The sequence below is a fragment of the Aethalodelphis obliquidens genome, unplaced genomic scaffold (genome assembly GCF_003676395.1).
Source record: "Aethalodelphis obliquidens isolate GAN/ISIS:26980383/991018 unplaced genomic scaffold, ASM367639v1 scaffold2, whole genome shotgun sequence".
Lineage (NCBI taxonomy): Eukaryota > Metazoa > Chordata > Mammalia > Artiodactyla > Delphinidae > Aethalodelphis > Aethalodelphis obliquidens.
Genome location: NW_020837946.1, coordinates 8728213 through 8753299, shown reverse-complemented (window position 1 = coordinate 8753299; position 25087 = coordinate 8728213). Strand labels below are relative to the sequence as shown.

General features: G+C 36.7%; 1 protein-coding gene across 5 annotated transcripts in view; it reads left to right on the top strand.

Annotated features, from left to right (window-relative positions):
• Window positions 1–25087, top strand: part of CAB39 (calcium binding protein 39) — an 86769-nt gene that overhangs the window by 18859 nt on the left and 42823 nt on the right. For all 5 annotated transcript variants that reach the window (XM_027118789.1, XM_027118778.1, XM_027118760.1 and 2 more), the window contains one exon: window positions 16915–17070. In XM_027118789.1, coding sequence (XP_026974590.1) covers window positions 16957–17070 — 114 coding nt within the window. In that variant the 5' untranslated portion in view covers window positions 16915–16956. The remainder of the gene's footprint in view (window positions 1–16914; window positions 17071–25087) is intronic.

Genomic DNA, 25087 nt, shown 5'->3' with positions numbered 1-25087 from the left:
AAGTGTGAGACCTTCAACACACAGTGCCCTGTCTGTCCTCTGAGCTTGCCACTTGGCTCTCTTATTTGGGTTTTGTCATGCAGGGTCTGGTGGCATGTATTAGTCTTCCATAGATTTCACTCTTGCTGTGTGTGCCTTGTCTCCCTAGCTGTATTCTGAGTCCTGGAAGAATTCCTGTGTGTACCACATGAGGCATGACCACATCTTTTGGTCCACAAGCTGAGTTTTGGCTGTAGGATTGAGAACTTTTACCCTCCAAAAACACAAGCAAGAGTTTTTATATACGAACATGCCAATCAGGTGACAAATGAATTCAGTTACTTCCTCTGATATAAAATGTTTTTAGCCTCATTATTTCCTCTAGAGTTTTTCTCTCAACTCAGGATCAAGCCTCCATATGCCAGTTAGTGTGTTGATTTGGAGGGGTGGAAAGGAATGTTGACTGGTTAGAAGAATTCTCAGAGAAATCATCTTTGGGTAAAATGTTCTACATGATCCTCTAAAGGGCCATGCAACTGTGTATTCTGTGACTCTAAATATTTCTGCTGGAAAAAGTCTGTTTACACTGAATACCACCATACGGTGGCCTTTGAGCAGTTTTAAAAGAAAACAAACCTTCAAATCTCCAACTATGGTGCTTCAGCTCAGGCTGGTTTTGTGGCATGTTTATGCTTTTGTGGGCATTTAGCCAGAACAGAAATAGCAATGCTGAACCTTGAAGGAGAGTGATTTTTCAGGTTTACATCTGATCCTCTAGAAATAAGTTTTACGGTTATAAATTTTAAAAAGGAATTTTTTTTTTCAAAATACAGTTCTTAATTGGAATGACTGAAAGGAAAAAAATAAAAATCATTTCAACACTCCCAGGTGTAACTTTTTAGAACCACAGTATTTTCTTACTTTTTCAATCTATCTTAATTCTTTGACAAAAAAATAATTTTCGAAAAGGCTTTTATTTTTCTTGTTTGAACTTTGTTTCAAATTTTCTCACTTGTTTACTGTTCAAGTTTTGAATTACACAATTTTTTTAAGGAATTACCATCTTTTTAAAAGAGCAGGATTGGCTATTTGCTTTTTCTTCTTTACCAAACATGGGTGAGGCTGTGATGTTTACTCATGGTCATATGGACTATGCTTCCACAACCTTGTGGCAAAGTGAGTAGTAAATTGAACCAGAAGAAAAATGGATTTATAATTTTTTCCTTGAAGATTAATGATTTCACGTTTAAAAATGTGGACACTGATTAACCTTCATATTATTAAATTCAGTGCTAATTTGTCAAGGAATAGTTGAAGTTCATGTTTCTGAAACTAATTCTACAACTATGGTAATGTAACTTAATTCCTTAGAATATCTGTGAATGAATTGGTGTAGATAAAATTAAAGATGGCAGATCCATGCTGATAAAAGGCCTTTAACATATTCATGGAAATCAGTTAATTAGTCATGTATTACAAGTATTTCTAAATAATGCTTTGTAATATGTAACTATGATTTCAAGTCTTAAACCAAGTGATGAAATCTTTTTGCCTTGTGATAATTTGAGAAATTAAGCATTGTGAATAAGATAGCTATCGTTAGTAAATGAACTACTCAGGTTGATTATAAATCTATTTTACAAACTGCCCATCCCATCCTATCAGTTGGTTATGAGATCAATTTAGTGGGCTATGACTAGCATTTTAAAAGGGAGGGAAGGGAACAGGGGACTAGGATAGAATAAAATAGAATGGAGAATGTCAGTGTAATTTTGCATAGTGAGGATAAGTGCTGTTTGGTGGTACTTTGTGTGTGTCTGTGATACATATTTTTTATGTATGAATATATGTGTCTTGAAATCAGAGAAATCTGGAAGCTATCACTGCTAGTGGTAATGAGTTAGGTGACCTGGTGGCCTTGTGGTTGTTTAAATGGCTGTACACACAAAATAGTGGGAAGCAGCCGCATAGCACAGGGAGATCAGCTCGGTGCTTTGTGACCACCTAGAGGGGTGGGATAGGGAGGGTGGGAGGGAGATGCAAGAGGGAAGAGATATGGGGACATATGTATATGTATAGCTGATTCACTTTGTTATAAAGCAGAAACTAACACACCATTGTAAAGAAATTATACTCCATTAAAGATGTTAAAAAAAAATAAAACCGCTAAGACTGATGTCAGAAAAATTAAAAAATCAACGACTGTACACACAGTACAAACTGATGGCCGGCTTTAATTGGAAGGTTCCAGTATTTGTACTGTGCTTTTAACAGGGAATAAAGGAAGACCTGTGTGACTTGCTGAACAGATTTGTATTTGACAGGAATCTGGTAAGGAAAGCTAATAATACTCTGGTTAACAAACTAGAGATGCAAGAAAAATTTTTAAATGTCAAATGTATATTGAATCTAAATCAGAAGCAATTTAATAGGAATAATTGTTCAGTCCAGCAGGTTATGTCCCAAAAGGCAGTAGTAAACAATGGGTGCGGATGTGGTTCACTACAGAACATACAGGTCAATTATGTTGCTCAATAGAGAGCTGCCATGTAATGTATCAAAACTATTAATGGAGTTTAAGACTACATTTATGAAATCTATGGATAGGTAGTCTTGGATCATATGTGGAGTACAGGGTCTGGTTTGGAACACCACACTTTTAAGAGGGGTGGTGACAAGCTGGAATCCTGGAGAATAACTGAGGGCAGTCCTCTGATTGAGTCAACTCTTCAAGTTTTATCTTCCTTATCTGTAACAAAAGCACAACTGGATACATTTTATAGGAATTTGGCTGCCGACAGTGCTAAATGTAACGCAGACTGAATGGGAATATTATGGCTCTTGTTCCCAGACAACTCACAGGCTAGCATGGTGATGGTAATTTATATATTAATGTGTCTGATTAGGCTGTTCAAAGTGCTTTGAGTTCTTCTTTCTACATGACATTAAAAATATTCTCAAATCACAGATTTGTATTTTTGAAAAATATATCATTTAAATGTTTATTTGGCATCATCCTTATTTAACATGTATTTTAGTATAGTCACCATTTATAAAGAATGAATTCTGTACCACCCCACCCCCAATAACTTAATTAGGTGGCTATTGGAGAAAGGTCACTGATTCATGTTACTATAGTGGATTTCTTGATTGATTTTTCCCACAACTAAGCAGTGCTAGTGTGAAAGGTGCCTCACTGTCAAACTGGATATCATAGTGAGGTTTGTTAAATTAGATTCTACTAGAACTAATTTCAGAAAAGGATACCATTGTTTAACTGTAAATAATGTCTGATACCTATAATATGAAATCTTGCATCATAGTCAGTATGCAGTTACAAGCTTGATAGGAAACCCAGAATTCATAAAGAAAAAGATTATAGATAAAGCTATAAGAAAATGAGAACTTTGTACATGACAAAAAGTTGGAATGCAAATGGAAAAACTAACATATTTGCAAAAAAAAGACAAAGGGATAATGTTCATAATTATAAGTATCCTTATATCAATCAATCAATGAGAAAAAGACTCCAGACCCAGTAGAATAATGGACATTAGAGATGTACAAACAATTTTGCTAAGGAAATACAAATGGATAATAGGCATGAAAATGTGTTCACTGTCATCAGTGATCAGCAATTCAAAGAATCAAGTTGATATGTGGGGAAGAGAAGGTCAAGAGAATAGCATTTTTAATCTGACAGGTTGGCAAAAATCAAAAGGGTTAGTAGGGCTGGTGTTGGTTGGCTGGTGAGGAAATAGCTGCCATCATCCACTGTTGATGACAGTGTAAATTGGCATAAGCTTTTGGTACAAGTTAAAAAACATTTAGAAGAGTAGTCCCATTCATGGCACTTATTTTAGTCCTGAGCAAACTACCTTTCTTTTAAACAACAAAAGATATTTGAAAACTATTATGGGGCCAATACTCAGATGGAGAAAAAAGCAGATGTATAAGAGCAAACTTTTCTGCAGAAGCCAGGTTCAAGTTAGTGTGTGTGTGTGTGTGTGTGTGTGTGTGTGTGTGTGTGTGTGTGTGTGTGTGTGTGTATTTTTAAGGTTAAAATTTAAACTTACAAGAAAGAAGTCAGAGAGCTCTGAAACATGATACAGTCTTAACTCCTAAGAATTACTTAGGTAATTCCAGTTTGGTTAAAATACTTCCAGCCATATCTCTAAGTGAATTCTAGAACTGTTTAAGTGGTTGTTTATATGTGCCCTGCCCTGTTCCAGAAAGGATCTAAGGTAGCTTGAAGTATTCTGTTGTACTTAATTATCATAATTTTAGTCTTGGAAATCCTTAATGACTGCATGATACACTGAAATTACCACAGTAAAACTTGACACTAGTAGTATGGTTTTCTTAAAAAGTGTTTGAGGCTTAACATGAGATTCCTGTTTGTAAAATTAATACACAGATTTTTTTTTTTTAACAAGAGCTGGTGCTTCAAAAAAATCCTTGTAAAACTACTTTTGTCTAAAAATTACTTTGTCTGAAGCAAAGCTCTCTCCTATAAACAGGTGTCTCTTGCTTTGTTGTTCAAATAAAGAATGAACTTTATCATTAGAGCATATTTCATAAACATTCATAATTTGACATTCACATGTTTAGTGTGAGTAAAAGAAACTTTCAAGGGTTAATAGAAAGCCTATTAGAAGAACACAAAAGTGAAATTATTTCTAAACATTGTATTTACTAAGCCCATTTCATTAAGTTCTCGATCTGTAATTCATACATAACAAAAGTTATTAATTTAAAATAGGAATTTTTTCTAGAAATTTAAATTTATGGGAATACTATTAAAGATTGATTCACCTAGTGATTATTTACTACTTTTGATGACCAAAAACAATAAAAACAACAACAAAAAACAGAATTCATGGTCCGTATGATGTGATGTATGTAATTGGTGCATTTAGCTTTAGGGTCATGGAGAAAGTTCCACCAAGAATAGTCTACCCTAACCTACACTTCTAAATTCTGAAAATGTTAGAGATTTGAGGTCTCCAACAATCTCTCTTTTTAAAAAGTGATCTGGGAAAAAGTATTAGGCATATGCCTAAAGGAGATTTGTTTTAGTTAATATGACATTTTCCCAAAAGATGAGTGGCTGGAGAAGTTCGTGGTCACTCAGACCTATACATGTGTTTGGGAGATTTTAGTTGGAACTGGAAGGTAGTTCCTAGCTCTCTATGCAATGCACTTGTTATTTAATAGAAAAAAGGAACGTGGGTTGTCAACGATGAGCAATAAAAGTCCTCTCCAAAGCGTATGGAACAGAGATGTGGGCCAATTTTTGTTTTTTGATACTGTGGGGGGTTTTTTCGGCGGGGGAGGGGACAGTCAAGGGTATCCTTTCCGTATTTATTTAACTCATAATAATCTTAGAAATTGCCTTTTGTCTATTTGATCAGAATTTAAAGATCAATATTTTTAAAAAGACACTTAGTGAACATTTATTTCTGATTACTTTTTGATAATTAAGTCATACTTCCATGTTGTACATTTTGTGGTACTTGATCTGTTTGTAAGATGATAGGACAAATAAATACAAAGAGAATTTGAAGTCAAAAGACTTGCCTTGAATTCTGATGCAGACGTTCAACATGGGATCTCAGGACGGACCTTTTATGTGAATCTAAAGACGTACAGCAAGTATTTACCATAGAAATTGGGGAAAGTGGGAAGGGGTAGTTTCATGGATAGAAAGTGTTGGATTTAGAGAATACACATCACAATATAATGCCCAAGTGATCAGTCAATTAAGTTCATTCTAATATAACATTAATAAAAAGTCAATGCAGAAAAGTTGTGAAGATCCAAAACAGGATGGTTCTACAAATTGTGCCACAATCTTGGGAACCCAGATCCACCCTTTCAGTACTTCATCTTGGTTAATTACATGAATCTATTACACTTTAGTCAGAATTTTTCCATGTTTATATTCATGGCACAAACAACATACAGGTGGCAACTTATAGATTGGAACAGTTAAGTGAGCAGGTGTGGGTCCAACTTTGTACATAGCAATAGCTAGATTATAGGTGCTTACCTAGATTTCCTGCTCACTTATCCTCCAAGACCATCTAGGTGGTGGCCCCTAACCCTGTTCTGGCTGGGTTTCAGATTAAAACTTTCTGGTTAACTCCTGGTTGTTTATGTATCAATCGTTTCTGTGGCCTTCTTTGTTTTGAGAACTGTTTTTCAGTTCCACTCAATACATGTGTCTGGAGTCTTAATGCAAAGCAATATGCCAAATGTTACGAGAATGTAACATGTTGGCTGGTATTCAGTTTTGCCACATTCAGTTTTGGGGCTTCCTGACTCATTGAGGGTGATACATATGTAAATAATAAAAGCACACTATAATCGAGGTTTTGAAAGCTCAGGAGTGAGGAAGAAGATTACTGTGGGGGTCTTCATGGAGGAGCTGTTATTTAAAAGTGGAATTAGACATGGGCAGGATTTTGAACAAGTAGAGAAAAGGGGGGCATTCCCAAGGCGGGGATACTCATGCTGGCATTGCTGTAGTTTTCCAAGAATTTCAGGGAGGGGCACTATAAGTCAGCTATTGAAGGCATTGCCTGTGTGTACCTATTTCCTCTGTAGATATTCTTTTCCTGTGCCATCAGCAGATAAGTTAGTTTATTGAATTACAGTGGACAGAATGACAACACATATACATTGGAACAGTTAAGTAAGAGCTGTGAGACTATAGAGGAGAAAGGGTTGTTTTTATGTGAGAAACATGGTTTAAGGTGATCACTTTGCAGTTATACATAAATTTAACTTTGACCGTTTAGGTAAATAAAGGGGAAAAAAGCAAAAGCAAAGCACAATGGACATACCAATTACAAGAAGCATAACAATTCTTTAGAGTAAAAAATGTTCTCTATTACTGATTTTTAAAAATTATGAAAATGTTCAAGTATATTCAAATACTCTAGTATAATGAAGTTCTAGCTCCAACAGTTACTAATATTTTGCTCACCTTGTTTCATCTATCCTCCCCACCTTACTGTTAGGGAGGGGTGGTACTGTAGTATTTTGAAGCAAATCCCAAATCACCTGTATTTCAGTATGTATGCCTAATTGATAAGGATATTTTTTACATATCTACTATATTATAATACCTAACAAAATTAACAGTAATTTCTTAATTATCCTACCCAGTATAATTTTCCTGACTTGCCCAAGTATCTTTTGTATAGTTTGTTTATTTGAATCAGGCTCCAGAGAAGAGCCATATATTTGACTATGTCTAGTGAGTTTCTTTTATTACTTAACATTCTCCACTGCCTTTCCTCCCCCGCTCTGCTAATGCTATTTGATTTGCTGCAGAAACCCAATATTCGTCTTGTCGAGGGGCCCTTGTTCTGGGTTTGACTTGGTGATTCCATGTGATGTTTAACTTGTTCCTTCATCTCCCGTGTTTCCTATAGACTGATAGGTTTAGGAACTTGATTAGCTTCAGTTTTTTTTTTTTAAGTGGAGGAAAGGAGATCAAATATTTTTATACATGGACCTTTCTACTTCCTATTGCATCCTATCATGAGACACATTGATGTCTGATTTTCCTATTTTTAATGATAGATCAGTGTTCCAAGTTATCAGCTCCAGTTATCTACTATGAAGTTCTCCATCAACCTTTCACCTATGATTTTAATGGCTGTTGATAATTGTTGCCTAGATCCCTTATTTCATCAAGGATTACAAAATGATAATTTTCTACTTTTCTTTCTACATTTATTAACTATATGAATCTTCTATAAAAAAACTTTCCCTTTCAACTATTTGGTTACCCTCAAATACAGGCTACGCAGTAAAGACAGGATAAATGTGCCATTCCCTTTCTTTTATTTACCAGTTTGGGGGGTATTGAGTTCTCACAAACTCTAAGGTGACGAATTAATTTTCTTTTTTAGTATTATAATTTTCATGGGTTTTAATGTTTTATATTAACTGTATTATTGTTACTTGTACTACTATTAAATACATAACATATTATATATGCAAATTTTAATTTGCATGTCAATTCATTGCAATAATTTTTCTTTTTTATGCCAAAATTGTACCATCTTAGGCCTGTGGGAGCCTTTCAGATTGGCTCCTGTGTCTTTTTTGGCAGGACCTCATCCATCTTTGCTTTCTGAGGTAACATGCCCTAGGCTCGGCTCATCTTATATATTTTCCTGCTCCTTCATGGAGCCCTGGTTCCTTTTATTGGGAATGATCTTGTACTAATTTTTTTTAATAGCACTTTTATAATCAGGAAAAAACTGTACATGTACATTGTAAATATTTAACATTAAGAAAAATTTAATATGGAACACACATTCCCACTACCCATTATTAACCTGATTTTTTTTCTCTTAGTCAGCATATGTGTTTGCATATATAGAACACATGACTATTTTATATACATATATACACTCATATGTATATGTGGTGCATATAAATATATATATGCACCTTTGTATCTAAAGTGTTTTCAGTTAAAAGGAATTGTGGGCATTTTTTCACGTCAGTAGAAATCTTCAGAAGAATTGATTTTTAAATGAGTTCACAATGTTCAATTATATTTCCTGGAGCTTTTTCCCTTTTTTTCAACTGTCTTAAGTAATGATTCAGCTGCCATCTTGGTACATAAATCTAAGAGAAGCAGGTTTAAGAGAGAAGCATTTTTAAGTCTCCTGATACATAGTGAACATATTCATTGTCATATGAAAGACACTGGTTAATCTGATAGATGGTGCATTAAGAGTTGGAGTCAAAACCTTGGAAGTCCTTTCTCTTCCACTTTACTAACTAGCTTCATGGTGTTTGAACAAATTATTCAATATCTTTGTGCCTTAGTTTACTCATCTATAGAATAGAAAAAAAAATAAAACTTAGTAATGAATCAAAGGAGTTCTACTCTTTCCTTGAGAATCAAAAGATAGTTTGCTTGTTCTACAGATATTCTACAAGTATGTTCTAGACACTGTTCCAGGGTCTGGGTATACAACAATGAATGAGTGAAACAAACAGAGTCCTTTTCCTGGGACATATATGTCAGGTAATGGTGACAAGTACTGGAAGAGCAATGAAGCGGGATAAGGAGATGAGATTAGGGGAAAGGTGCTCTTTTGGAAACATTGGTCAGGGAAGGCCCTGTGAGTAAAATGAGGGAGAGAGCCATAGTGATCTGAGCGAAGAACTCTCCATGAACAGTATGGGGAATGTACTTAGGCCGGGCCCAGGAATGTCAAGCCAGGCAGTGTGGCTAAAGCCTCGAGTGTAAGAGATGAGGACAGAGAGCAGTAGATCACAAGGAGCCTTGCAGGCCTTGGTCAGGAGTGTGGATTTTATTCTGAATGAAGTGAGAGGTCATTGGGGGAGGGATTAAACAGAGAAGTGACGGGGCTTTGTAAACTGTGAAGTGTAGTACTGTAGGAGAGATCTTACATTATTTAAAATATTGCTACTATTAGCACCATGGCAACCATCTGATTTACCATCTAGGCTATAAAAAAATGTCAGTCTAACTCCTGCATAGTATCCAGTGTTGCACATCATTGGCCCCTGAAAGTCTGATCAAGATACATTAATTGCAAAGGACACTTTACAGGTCGTCTTGTATGCTCTTGAACACTTAATTTTGGTTTTGACATAGTTGATGATGAGCTTTGTATATGGTAGCTTTGGTAATTAACCAAAGGTCCAGTTGCTTCTTAAAGCTATCCATGGTTTATTTTAATGGAGCTGAGTCATTGCATCTTATTTGCAGCTTAGAAGGGCATGTAGCCTATCCTTCCAAAAACTGAATCAAAACTTTTAGATGCAGGTTTTAAAAGGATAAGATCACTCATCTTATATTGCTATACAGTCTGTGTGGATACCTTTTTTTTTTTTTTTTTTTTTTTTGCGGTACGCGGGCCTCTCACTGTTGTGGCCTCTCGCGTTGCGGAGCATAGACTCTGGAGGCGCAGGCTCAGCAGCCATGGCTCACGGGCTCAGCCACTTCACGGCATGTGGGATCCTCCCAGACCAGGGCACGAACCCGTGTCCCCTGCATCGGCAGGCGGACTCTCAACCACTGCACCACCAGGGAAGCCCTGGATACCTTTTTTAAAACCCATTTTGGCCTTGGAAACAGTAGTCATGAATCAGATTTTAGAAGGAAAAAAAAAACCATGTAATTATGCTTAACTGCTGTTTATTCAAATTTTACCATATGCAGATGCTGTTCTAAACACTTGAAACACATGCAATTCTTATACCAAGTTGTTAGGTTGCTATTGTTTCTCCCATTTTAGAGATGAGGAAAGGGGGCTTAGAAAAGTCTAAGTCAGCTAAGGCATGGTGAAGCCAGGATTTGAACCCGGGTTATCTTTAAAGCCCATGTAATTAACTACTGTGCCTTATATAATTGCCCTACCTTACTATATGGGTAGTCTAGCACCTAACACAAGATCTAGCATGTTGTAGATATTTAATATTTATCTGAATCAAGTAACATTAACCCTAGAAGCAGGGGATTTAGGTCTCAGAGCCAGCTATCTAAAAAATGGATTCAAATGTTTACGACATTTCACACTTTCCATGACTGCTTAATTAAGTACCTTGATAGTCCTCTGCAACAGTCTTATTATTGTATGTGGGGTTTTTTGTTTGCAGTTTTGGCATTTGACCACCAAGTTTATGAGTCAGATCTAACATATATGTTAGCACAGAGTCCTGTGAACTCAACTGTTTAGGAATGTGTTGTCATTCAGGAGCTTTTCTGTATTGTCTTAAAACATATACACCCACATCCATATATGCCAGAATGTTGTCTTCTTGAGAGCAGCCACTCTTGGTGCCTTAAGTTTGTATGGTACATAGTGAGTGCACGGTTGGTACTTGAATGAATGAATGTCCTAATTAGTGGCTTATGGACCATTTGACTACTTTTCAATATTTATCAGTACATAGGTGACTAGAGTTAGCTGCATTTAGGGGTATGTTGCATGAGCCCAAAGCAGTCAGATTGCCTAAGAAGGTCAGTGCCTAACAGTCCTAGCTAATGGTGTTACCCTTCTAGTTTCCCAGTGGGTGTTCTGTATGTTCTCCAGCGGTTTCTTGGTATGGAGCTTTGTACTCTGAGGAGTATTAACCTAACAGACCAGTGACTTGAAGTTTTTGTGCTTTGTAAGATGGAGGTGACCATTTCTGCTGTCATCTGGTCTCCATCTGTTTTAGAGAAGAGTCGAGTCGCCATGTGAAAGACCACAAATATAGAGCAAGTAACAAAAAGAAAAATATATATCAAACTGTTAATACTAGCTGTCCCTATAGGCTTTGCAGGTGATTTTCACTTTCTACCTTGAGTAGTCCTTTAATGTTTGAATTTTGCATGATGAATAGTATAACCATTTTTTAAAAGCTAGAAGTTTAACACTCAGTGATGGACATAGATACAGGAGTAGATAGAAAAACTTCATTTATTCTGACTCCCAGCCTAGCCCTCTCCTCCCTACCCCAAGGATATAGAAGCTAGCTAAGGACTGTGCTTATGTGAACAGTGGCACAAAAAGCAACCCCACCCACCTTTTTAAAGTGATTTCAGTGGGTCAGTAAATGTCCCAGTCATCGTGGCGGCCAAATTTTCAAGAACATCTCCTAAGGGTGATATTGGCCCCATTGACAACCACTGCCCTTTGTGGAGAATAGCAAGGGTCTACACTTGATGTCTGTAGGGACAGAGAGATTTAGAAAACAGAATTTACTGAAATTGTGAACTGATTATATGGAAGAGTTAATGAGTGGAAAGAGTCTGCTATGGTGACCAGGTTTTGTGATTGGGTGAACAATGGATCCATTCACTGTGAAGGGGAATTTAGAAAAATAAGCAGGACTTGGGGATGAGGTTTGAGTTGCCTTGAGGACATCTTTTGGGAGCAGTAGTTAGAAATGTAGGCTGATTGGTCGGGGCTGGAGGTAGATTTCAGGTTGTTGAAAACGTGGGTAGATGAGATCACTCAGAGAATATAGGGTAAGAAGACAGCCAAGATAGAACCTTAAAGTACATCACCATTGGAAAAAAGATGAGTCATTAAGTTAAAGGCAGAAAGAAAGAGCATTTGGAAAGACAGAAAAACAAATGCGTGAAACCTAAGGGGTGTAACAGTGCTAAATGTTCCTGCAAATTCCTTTCATGCAGATTTAGCATGTTATTTCATAAATATTAATTTTAGTTTAAAAGCATGCTAAATTATTCCCCACCCTGGCCTCCCTCCTCCCAATTTTCAAGTTATATTTCCCCTCTAACTCTTCTTTACCTTTGGGATTCAGGCATACACCACTAATAAACCATCAGGAGCACGCTTACCGCCAGTGTGCGAGATGGTAGGCACGGGTTTCCACAGCCCTCTAAATGCGGACAGTGGCTGGCGTTCTGCCAGTGGCATTGGTAGTTTTGACTCAGCCCAAGGACTCCTACTGAGGTTTATTATGAACCAATTTTTTTTTTGAAGGGATGGGGAAGTGAGTATTTGAAAACTAAATGAATTTTTTCAATTATAGTACGTATTTCTGTCCATTTCCTTCATGAACTCTAGTTATGTCTGAAACATAGTTTAGGCAAAACATAGTTTAAGAAGAAATTTGAATGTACAGAATAGTTGAGTGGCAGTGAAAACCCATATATCCATTTAGATTTAAAAATTAAGATTTTTACCATACTTGCAAGTTTGTGGTACTCTGGCTTAGAGGTAGTTGGCATATTTAGGGAACAGAAAGGACCTCAGCGTGGCTGGACCTCTGTGCGAGCCTCTGTGGGCTGTGCGAGTTGGAGATGGGTAAAGCTATGGTAGGGAATTTGGATTTTACCATAAGGGCAATGAAAAGTTATTGAAGGGCCTTACTCAGTGAACTCTTGCTGTTATTGTTCCCTAGAATTCTCTCAAACACGTATGACAAAGGAAGAAAGTGGGAAATGAGAGTCAGGCAGGTGAAAGGTGTCTTGTAACCATCTTATCCTTTGTTTAACCATTGCTACTTCCAGCTTTGGCATCTTCATACTCTTGGGATTGTCAGTTCCAAAACTCAGACATGTACCTGGGTGTTTCACATCCTTCAAGGAGACAGAACCCTGTGAATAGTTCTGCTTGATGGTGGACCAGGCCCCTTTCAAGGCACCGTCTCCACTCCTGGGAGAAAGCAGTGTGGGCTGGAGAGTTCACTCTCAGTGGTGCCTTTGCTATCATTTGAGCACTGTTGGAAGGTCATGAGTTATTCTGTGAAGGGATTCACTTCTATTACTTGTAAGGACTGAAGTAAGGAGACTGAAGCTTCATGTTCAACCCTTAAACTAAGTTTGTATGTGGTTCCAAATCTTCGTGTGGATTTCAGGTTGTTCTTTATTGTCTCTAAACTTAGTGATTCATGAGATCTAGGTTAGTCATCCATATTTTTTTTAGCTGTGTGTGTGTGTGTGCACATGCACGTGTGTGTAACATTAAATAGCTTTCTTACTTATAGATCATGATCAAAGTTTGCTGGTTTTATTGGCTCTGACTTTGGAGATGAGTAAGATTAGTAAATTGGCAGCCTTACTTTTCTGTGTCATTCAGCCTTCCATGGAAATGTTTTATGAATAGTACTTTTTATGTATTAAGGATAGATTGTTTTATATTATTCATTGATTTCTTTACACTTAGTTTTTGTTTTTTTTTTTTTTGCGGTACGCAAGCATGTGGGGTCTTCCTGGACCGGGGCACGAACCCGTGTCCCCTGCATCGGCAGGCAGACTCCCAATCACTGTGCCGCCAGGGAAGCCCTACACTTAGTTTTATGTTTATCAAATTATACATGTGAAATTGAAGGACGCAAATAGTTACAAAAAGAGCTTGTAAGAAAAAATACCAGTTGCCCACTCTCTTCCTGCTCCCCAGAGGTACTCCCTCTTTTGATCAATTGTTTTGGGATCTTTCTCCCCATCTTTAATGAACATGCTTATATGACACATCCATGATTTCACCATATTATAACATTTGCCTCAATAGCTGCTTTTGTTTTCTTTATTAAAGTCAGGAACACGATAAATACTTAGTAGCTCTGTGCATATTAATCTAACATGTTTATTAAAACTTTTATTTCTTAACGCATTTCTCAGCCTTTTAGCAATCAATGTTCTAGGCACATGTATTGGCTACCTACTTGGTCATCACTTAGCAGCCATTCATGAATTTTAAACTTTTCTATGTTTTCAATTAATTATTTAAAAAGTTGGAACGCTGAGTGGCATACATTAGCATAAGCTTAATGCAAAGCAAACTTAGACATAAGAAATTCTAATGCAGAAGTTTTAAGGGGTATTATTTCCTTGTTTTTGGCCCCCCAAATCTGTCTTAGTTGTGTTGATCAAGAATTGGTGGATTTGAGGACGTAAATGAAAGAAATAAAAGGATTTGTTTAATTATTGCACTCAGGCTTTAAAGTAAGAACTATATGATATAGTTTTTATTTATACTTTTTTTTTTTTTTTGCGGTACGCGGGCCTCTCTCTGTTGTGGCCTCTCCCGTTGCGGAGCACAGGCTCCGGACGCGCAGGCTCAGCGGCCGTGGCTCACGGGCCCAGCGACTCCGCGGCATGTGGGATCCTCCTGGACTGGGGCACGAACCCGTGTCCCCTGCATCGGCAGGCGGACTCTCAACCACTGCGCCACCAGGGAAGCCCAAAGTATAGTTTTATTAGTTTATATGTTCTGTAGAATCTTGACTGCCCAGTGTATTAATTAAGAGGAATGATTGTGTCATGCTTCCCCTTTCCCTCAACAAAAGCATTTTATATATGTATTCTCTTCTGCAGCTGTACTCTTTTTGCTGTGGACCAATATTTGGTGTGTGGTAGGACTTTTTTTTTTTTGGTAGGACTTTTTAAAACCCCCTTTGCCCTGGGAAGTCACTTCTTCCGCTGTTGAGTCAGAGCTGAAAATATCTCTGTTGCATGGCACCCTAACATTTCCTGCAAAATTCCATTAAACATTCCCACCTTTTACCCAGCATTGACTTATAGATCACTGCTATTATTTGTGGAGTACAAACAGGGAAGATTATGGTTTCATAGGACTTATCGTGAGTGTGAATCCACTCTGTTTATAGAGAAGCAGGCTGCATTGCCCCCTACCCTTCTTCAAAAAAAATAAAATAATTTTAAATAAATAAATAAATAAAAAGAAAAAAGTAATGGAAAAGAATGATCCAGAATTTGGGTCCCATCTTGCCAGGTAATCAGAGAGAAAAATGTAACAGCCACCTGTAGTTGATCCAAACTTCTTGTCATAGAAAAAATATTTGGAAGTAAATTTAGAACCTGTGTTTGAGGACATTTCCCTTTGGTTAATGAAGATGTGGTTTTAATGTGATCAAAAGAGGATTTATAAGCTGACAGAAGGTGAACTATATAGGTGATATTTGGGTATAGAGATGGGTCAAAACATCATATCAAAGCATGTCAAGAAATAACATACTTGTTCATGATTTAGTTGTAAGCTTCTTGTTAGCATTCATTTGCACGTTCTTTTCCCCTAAATGTTTATTTGTAAACAGATATGCAGCTCACTGTATCTCATACTTTAGAGAAAAAGCATTCCAATACTTTCTTCCAGTGAAGTCTTAGGCATAGGTCAAAGGAAGTGTTATGATGCTGTTCAACAGAGATATTTTATGTTGATGGGGGAAAAAAACCAAAGTAGGGTTGAGGTATCTGAGACCCACCTCTCCCCACTTTGGCAGAGGTGGGCAGTGGGTGCCAGGGATGGTGAAATATAGGAGTTTGGAACTCACAGTTTGAAAATCACTCATCTAAGTGATCTATAAGGTTCTTCGGAAAAGTGTTGTCTTTTGGTATCTTATATGAGATTGTTTAATGCCTGTGAGTGTAAATTATTTTAGTTTATTTAGTGAAAGAAATTGTAACTTCTGACATGTTCCAAAGTTACTTTCATTGCTTATCTTGTTAACTTTGTTTTTTCATGGTGACCTTTTGGCATAGTTGATGTCCTCCTTTTGCATGATGTAATATTGTGGTTTATGTGGTTGAAATGTTGTTTTCTGCTACCTGCAAAATTTTAAGAACTTCCAGAAGTTCATTGTCCCCAGAATTTGTGCAGTGAATTCCTTCATGGGATATAGTCATATCCAGGCAGAAAAAGTACACGTTGAAACCGTCACTTAAAGAATTTGAGGATCTGATGGGAGATATGTCCAAGGCTCTGTCCAAGGTTCTCTCCAGCCCTGAGACCATAGGATTGACTGAAGAGGAGGAAGGGTGTACCCACAGGATGCTGAGGAAGCAGCATCAGCATGAACACTGGAAAAGGCGCATCTGGAGAGACCTAGAGAGTGGGTCTGTTGCTAGTGCTTTTTGGCTAAGCTCCTTGCCTAACTTTTTACCTCAGTTTCCTCAACTGTGAAACAGAGATATCTATTAATTGGAGGTATAGTGTGGTGATTAAGGACGCTTTGGATCAAGACAGACCTGAGCTGGTTTTACCCCTTAGTACCTTGAGGCAGTTTCTTAATGTTATTCAACTCATTCAGTGTTACCTGCAAATGGGAGTAGAATTAATGTCCTCGGGGAATTGTTTGAAAAGATCCCATAGATGATGGATTCAATTGCTTAATAGGGAGCCTGGCGGTGCTAGTTACCCTCCATCATCAGCACCATCATGTTCCTCCTCAAATGGGTGGTTAGGAGAGCAGGGGATTAAAAAGGTATTTTGAAAAGTACAAAGTGTTCTGTAATTTTATTATCATTTCTTATATATTTGTGGGTTTCCTAGTACTGATTTTGAAAGCGATATAAAGTAACTTTCTCAAACACTGTTTTTCTTCTCAGATTAGGGTTTAGAAAGTATGTCTTCTATCCACCTCACTTTTTCTCACTTGTACCATGTGCTGTGTCCCCAGGTGAAGCAGGCAGAGCGCAGTGAGGCACCGGTCGCTGCCGCCATGCCGTTCCCATTTGGAAAATCTCACAAATCTCCTGCAGACATCGTGAAGAACCTGAAGGAGAGCATGGCCGTGCTGGAAAAGCAAGACATCTCTGACAAAAAAGCGGAAAAGGTGTGTATTTGGCTTTATTTTATATTTTTAATCTTTTGATTAGGAGCGAATGTAAGACAAGTTATGAGGTGATTTCTAAAAATCAGTAAATCTCAATTTGGGTTTATTTGGGGTTTTTAAAATTTAGTCCTAAAGTGGCATTTGCTGGTGCTTAAACACCACGTGTTTTCTCCTGTACTGCCATCTAACAAATACATTTTTGACTTTTTTCTCAGTTTTTCATTTGAGGTTTTCAATTCTATTTAAATTTCGGGGTTTTTTTTTCATTGTTGATACAGTTTATCTCATTTCTGAAATCAGTGTTTCCACGGATAGTCCTCTTAGGGAGATAACCTCTCCTGATTTTCTTTTTGTGTTCTCTGTATCCATGACAAGTATCTTCTTCTACCCAGTCACCACAGGCCAAAACCTGACTTTCATACCAATCTGTCCCCCCCGCCAAAAAATAATCATCTTTCAATAAATAGTATGAACCCCTACTTCCTAAGGGGTTTATGAATTGGTCCCAACTTCCATTCCTACTTCACGAAAATCCTCATGACCTTTTTTATGGACCTTAGCAGTAGCCTCTTTAGGGCTCTTTCTGAAATATCTCCCCTGCTTTAAACCTTCAGTTCAGCCTTCTCACATAGTACACGAGACCCTTTGTGACCTGGCCTGTGCTTCTCTAGGTGAATTTCAACCCCTTTCTCCCTTTTTCTGTATGCTCTAACAATCTCAGCTTGTCTCTGTTCATTGAAAGCAATTAATAGCAAACAATTAGCCATACTGTCTTTGTCTTGTTTTCACCCCTGCACCATTTTCCCCTCAGCCCCCATTCATTTTTCAGAACCACCCAATTCATTTCTTTTTCCCGTATGGCTTCCCAGAATATTCCCTCTCCCGACCTTACCCTTACACTCTAAAATGAATCTACCATTTGGCCACCTCCTTTGGAAATGGCAGGAGTGCTGCCATCTTCAACATGAATTTATTTGTGTCATATTTTTTCTTCCTTACTAGACCTTGAGCTCTTTGACCCATGTGTCATTTCTGGCCCACCTGTGCCCTCCACAGTACCTGTCTCCCATGGGCTGGATGCCTGATGATTCACTGGATGAGTGTTTTGATTGGAACAGGATTTTCCATCCTATCTTTTATTTTAGCAGGTTGTTTTTTGTTTTGAGTTGACACTTAAACTGCTTAATTTCTACCATCTTTTTAAGTCTAAGACTGTGGTTTACCTGTATTCTTATAAAGAAAGGAATTTCACGCTCGTGGGATTAAGATTTGTAATTATAGGCTATTTAGTTGTATCTTTCTGTCACTGGAAGCAATCTACAATTAGTGAAATTTTCTATAATTCAATTTTACTTTAGATCTTCCATGGAAATTCTAGACAGTTTCTTGCGTACCTTAGTAAGAGATGTAGATAAATGTTAATAATATGATGAAACTAACTTCTTTTAAAGATGGCTGTTATGTTATTTTGGTTGAAGTATATGAAGAAAATCTGGCCTCATACAGATGCATAATTGGAAAAGAGAGGAGTATTTTAATAGCCTTTCAGATAATGTTGAATATTTTTTGATACCACAGCAAAATTCAACAGTTGATAGTTTCTTGGTTGTAATAGACTCAAACTGTATAAATGAACTTTTCGTACTCAGTACTTTGAAAAGGTCCTTTATCCATGCATGACTTTGTAACATGCACTGGTCATTTAGAAAATATTGGATCACTGAGTTACATGCATCTTCCAAACGTTGACACATTATTCAGTATCAAAAATTCACATTTTAAAATACCACCACTGTGATCTCATCAGAAAAGTATAAGTTTTGGAAAGTGGTCAAACTTACTCATGTTGTATTCAAATTTCAAAATTCCAATCTGGCAACAAATACTGTTCGTTGGTTGTTTTCCTTAAGGATACAGGTTCACTTGGTTTATTTTTGAGAAAATGTCTGCCAAACATACAAGCCGGAATAATTTGTCCGTTTTTCTTTCAAGGAAAAGTGATGTTCCATAAAGAAAATAGTTTGTTCAGCTCATAGCTCAAACATTATCATACAAGTACTTTTCTTCAAGACAAGCAGTCTTCAGTAAGGGGCAGAAGGTGCTTTATGTGTACTTCCTATTTATCACACCAAGTGTTAAAAAGTTGTATGTATACTCAGGTCAAAATTTAATAAAATGAATTTTTTTCCTGCTTTCTCATGACACTCTTAAGTGAAACAGTTTTTTGAAGCTGAGTGCGTGATGATGAAAACTACAACGATAACTACTACAGTTTGTTGTCACTGCCTTGACTTAGGCTAGAGGTCAACACCATCAGTGCAAATGGCAACGGTGGAAAAAGGCAAATTATGTGTTTACATTGATATGAAAGCAGTTTTGACCTCATGGACCCCTTGAAAGGGTCTCAGGGAACCTTTTTTGGTAACACAGAGGTTGAGAATTCTTGCTCTAAACATAAGCAAGAATAGACCTCCTGCTAAATAAAGCAAAGAAAATTAGTTAAATTTATGAAAAATAAATTTTATTTCAAAGGAAGGGGACAACTCTGAAGATTGAGGAGCAATCAGTGCAAATTACTTTCCTGAAATAGATTAGAAATAGGGAGGAAAACCCTGAACTTTCTGATTTCACTGTCTTATCAAGATTCAGAAGGAAATAGCACTAATGCAAATGGTGAAGAGGGAATGAGACCTGAAAACAATGGAGAGATGAAAATACAACCTCTAAATTAAAAACCACGAAAAGCAACTTCGACATCATACTTAAGACTGAAAACTTGAATGTAGTCCCATTAAAACCAGGGTGCTTGCTATGACTTTTTATCTAGAGTTGCTCTGGAAATTCTAGGCAACGCATAAAGAAACAGTTTAGAAATACAAAACACAGCTATTTAAAATAAAGAGGGGAAATTACAATGTTGAGATATTCATATATCTTTACAAAACACAAGAGAATCAGTGTGAAAATGAGAGTTGACTAGGGCAGCTAAATACAAAATGCATAGCTTCCCTAAATACCATCAAAACGATCTAGAAATTGTAATTTTTTTTAAAAAAGTATTTTATTTACAGTAGGAACAACAAAAAAATAAGGTGTCTGGGAATACTTTCATCAGGAAGTATGCAGAACCTATATGAAGAGAACTATAAAACCTTATTCAGAGGTACAAAAGAATACTTGGTCCATGTTATTGGATGGAATATAGTTAAGATGCCATTTCTTATCAAATTAATTTTTAAGCTTAAAGCAGTTCCATTCACATCACAGCAGGATCTTTTTGTACCCTGACAAAAAATGATTCTGAAGTTGTGGAAGAGTTAATAAAGTAGCTACAAAGTTGTGCTGGAATTTAAGGAATATGAATTCTACTTTGTTTTGAAGCAAAACACACATTTTACACATCCACTCACAGTCTTTCCAATCATGGTTAATGATACGCCATCCTTCTAGTTGTTCAGGCCAAAAGTCTTGAGTCATCCATGACTCCTTTCACACTTTCCAGATCCAATTCATGAGCAAATACATCCACTTTATTGCGGGGGGGAAGGGGGGTGTTAAAAAGCCAGACTCTAATGACCACTTCACCCCGTTTTCTTAGTCACTACCTGGGTCTGAGCTACCATTATCTTTGCTCCGGATTACTGTAGTATTCTTCTAACTGGTCTCCCTTGCCTTTCCACAACCATAGTGATTCTTTCAAAACATGAGTCAAATAATATTTCCCTTAGAGTAAAAGTCAGAATCCTTACAAGGGCTGAACTAAGTTCTACAGGTCAAATCCTGCCTAGGCCTGTTTTTGTAAGGCTCATGAGCTAAGAATGGTTTTTACATTTCTAAAGGGTTGGTTTAAAAAGCAAAGATTATGCAACAGAGACTTTATGTGGCCTATAAAGCTTAAAATATTTCCTGTCTGGTGCTTTTACCAAAAAATAAATGCCCACCCTTGCCCTGGTCAGTCAGGCCCGTGACCTCAATGGTCCCTTCTCCTAGTATTCCCCCCACATTGGCTTGCTTTTCCTTGTGTACTTCAGTCACACTCCTGCCTTATGGCTTTTGCATTGGGCTGTCCCCTTTACCTAGAATGTTCTTTCTCCAACTCTCTGCTTGGCTAACTCCCTTATTGCCTTCAAGTCTTTGCTTAAATGTCACTTTTCACCCAACCCCCTATTTAAAATGCAGCCTAGTCCCCGGCATTCCTGTTCCCCCGGTCTTGCTCTGGTTTTCTGTGTATCACTTAACACCTTTAATATACTTAATGATTTTTTTTTGTTGTTTTTACTAGTTCTTCCCTCTGTTAGAACATAAGCCTTCCAAAGACAGCTCAATAATTATTTTTTATTTATTGAAAATGGAATACAGAGTTAACATAGTTCTGTCAAGGTAACTCTTCTAAACTCTTAATTCTACTGAATAGGATAAAACATGTATTACTGAGAATGTTGTAATAATTTGTATGTTGAGTTTATGACCAATAAGAGGGTATCCCAGCCAGATATCTTCTGAACTTTATGATGGTGACCAAGTATCACATTCCCTTGTAGTGCTACCACCCACAGAAATAGTGAGATAAATGACCCTTCTCAAGAGATCTACCCTGTTGGTCCTAGTATCTTCCATATAGTTTTGTGTTTATTAATTATCTTCCCCTGTAATTCAGGATGCTTAGTGGACACTTTTCCTGATTGGATGAATAATTATACCCAGTGGATCTGATTAGTGGATAACTCTGAGCACCTAGGCAGGGTTTTGGTGATCTGTTGCAGGATACTGTCCCCAACTTTGAACTTTTAATAACATTTATTGTCACTGATTTATCTGAGGAGAATTAAAAGGTTTAATTAGCGGAGCTTGTGAATGATAAAAATTGGAGAAGGATAGGAAACTCTATAGGTGACTAAATCAGGCACCAAAGAAGGGTCAATGAGCTGGGGGTAGTGGGGCAGGAGTTGGAGGAAGGACATGATTGTAACTGATAAAATGCAGTACAGATGAAAGTATAGCTCTGTACTAGGGTCTAAACAGATGAGATACCAAAGGAGAAAATACAACATAATTACTAAAAATATTTGATTAAACCAAAAGAAGGCAGAAAAAGAGGGAAAAATGGCTTTAAGGAACAGATGGAACAAATGGAAAACAAATAGCAAGATGATAAACTCAAATGTACCATATCAATAATCACATTAAGTATAGATGGTCTGAACACCCCAATTAAAAGGCAGAGATTGTCAGGTTGGACAAAAAAGTCCTATCTGGATGGACCTAGAGATTATCATATTAAGTGAAGTAAGTCAGACAGAGAAAGACAGATATCATATGATATCACTTACGTGAAATCTAAAAAATAAATGATATAAATGAATTTATTTACAAACCAGAAATAGACTCACAAACATAGAAAATAAATTTATGGTTACCAAAGGGGGGTTATAGCAGGGATAAATTAGGAGTTTGGGATTAACATACACACATCACTATATATAAAACAGATAAACAACAGGAACCTACTGTATAGCACAGGGAACTGTATTCAATATCTTATAATAACCTATAATGGAAAAGAATCTGAAAAAGAATATTATATATATGTATAACTGAATCACTTTGCTGTACACCTGAAACTAACACAACTTTGTAAATGAACTATATTTTGATTTTAAAAAATGGTTAAAAAAAAGAGAAAAAATCCTAACTATATGTGCCTACAAGAAATGTACTTAAAGTGACAATGACACAATTAGGTTACAAGTAAAAGGATGGAGAAAGATATACCATGTTAACACTTGTCAAAAGAAAACTGGAGGGGCTCTATTAATATCAGACAAAAATAGATTTCAGAGCAAAGAATATTATCCAGGATAGTTATTTCATGATAAAATAGGGGTCAGTTAATCCAAGGGACATAACAATCTTAAATGTTTATGCACCTAATAACAGCTTTAAAATAAAGCAAAATAAAGCAAAAACTGATAAAACAAGAAGATGAAACCATCAAATCCACAATTATAATTGGAGATTTCAGTACCCCAATCTCAATGACTGATAGAAGTAGGCAGAAAATCAGCTAGTAAAAGGCTAAATGTATGTGACATGTACCTGTGATCACAGTGGAATTAAATTAGACATCAATAACAGAAAGAGCCTTGGAAATATTCCAAAATATTTGGAAACTAAATATCATACTTACAAATAATTCATGGATCAAAGTTATTTGAGTGGAATAAAAACATAGCAGAGCTAGTGAGATGTTGCTAAAGCATTACTCAGAAATTTTATAGCACTAAATGCATATGATAGAAAAGAAGAAAGGTCTCAGCTTCTACCTTAAGAAAGTAGAAAAAGGAGAGCAAATTATAAAGTAAGGAGAAAGGATATAAATAAAGATCAAAGGAGAAATTAGTTAAATAAAAGCCAGAGCAAAAAATAAAACCAAAACTGGTTCTATCAGAAGTTGAATAAAATTGATAAAATCTAGCTAAGACTCATCAGGAGATAAAAACAATTACCAATATCTGCAATAAGAGAGCTGACATCACTACAGATTCTACAGGTATTAAAAGGGTAATAAGGAAATATTATGAACAACTACTTGCCAATAAATTTAACAACTTAGATGAAATAGGCAAATTCCTTGAAAGACACAAATGGGTCAAACTCACTCAAGAAAAAAATAGATAACCTTAATAGCCCTGTATCTATTAAAGTAATTCAAAATTTAGTTAATCTTCCCACAAAGAAAAATCTAGGCACAGATGGCTTCACTAGAGATTTCTACCAAACATTTAAGGGAAATGTAACACAATTTCTACACAAACTTTTCCAGAAAATTTATGAGGAATAGTTCTTAACTCATTCTATGAGTCCACGATTATCCTGATACCCAAATCAAAGACATTACAAGAAAACGACAGACTAATATCCCTCATGAACATAGACGCAAAAATTCTAAACCAAATTTTAGCATTCCTGATAAAAACTCTGCAAACTAGGATAGAAGAGAACTTCCTTGACCTAGTAAAGGGCATCTATAAAAACCCTATGGATAGAGAATGGACTTGAGGACAGCGGGAGTGGGAAGGGTAAGCTGGGATGAAGTGAGAGAGTGGCATGGACATACATACACTACCAAATGTAAAATAGCTAGTGGGAAGTAGGTGCATAGCACAGGGAGTTCAGCTGTGGGCTTTGTGACCACCTAGAGGGATGGGATAGGGAGGGTGGGAGGGAGGCGCAAGATGGAGGTGATATGGGGATATATGTATATGTATAGCTAATTCACTTGTTATAAAGCAGAAACTAACACACCATTGTAAAGCAATTATACTCCAATAAAGATGTTAAAAAAAAATCCTACAGGTAGCATTATACGTAATGGTAAAAGGCTCATTTATCTCTAAGATCACTAATAAGACAGGGATGTCCACTTTCACCTCTTCTATTCAACTTTGTACTTGTAGATTGCAGACTATGCAGTCAGGCAAGAAAAAGAAATAAAAGGCATGGAAAGAAAGAAGTAAAAACCTGTATTGATGACATGATCACCTACTCAGAAATGAAGGAATCTACAAAAACCGTAGTTGAGTTACTGTATGAGTTTAGCAAGGTTACAGGTTATAATATTGATATACAAAGAGCAATTGTATTTCTCTGTAGTAGAAATGACAGAACCAAAGTTGAAATTTAAGAGTATCATTTGGAATAGCATCAAAAAATATGAAACAGAGATACTCTGACAAAAGAAATGAAAGACCTGCACACTAAAAACTACAAAATATTGCTAAGAGAATGAAAGACCTTAGTAAGCGAGAGATACACTTTATTCATGGGTTGGAAGACTCAATATTGTTAAAATGTCAGTTCCCTCCCAAATGATTTATAACTTCATTGTAATCCCAGTGGACTTTTTAATAGAAATTGACAAGTTGGTTCTAAAATATATATGCAAATGCAAAAGACCTAGAATAAAATAGCTTGGAACAAAAAGTTGGAGGGTTCACACCATCTGATTTCAAGAATT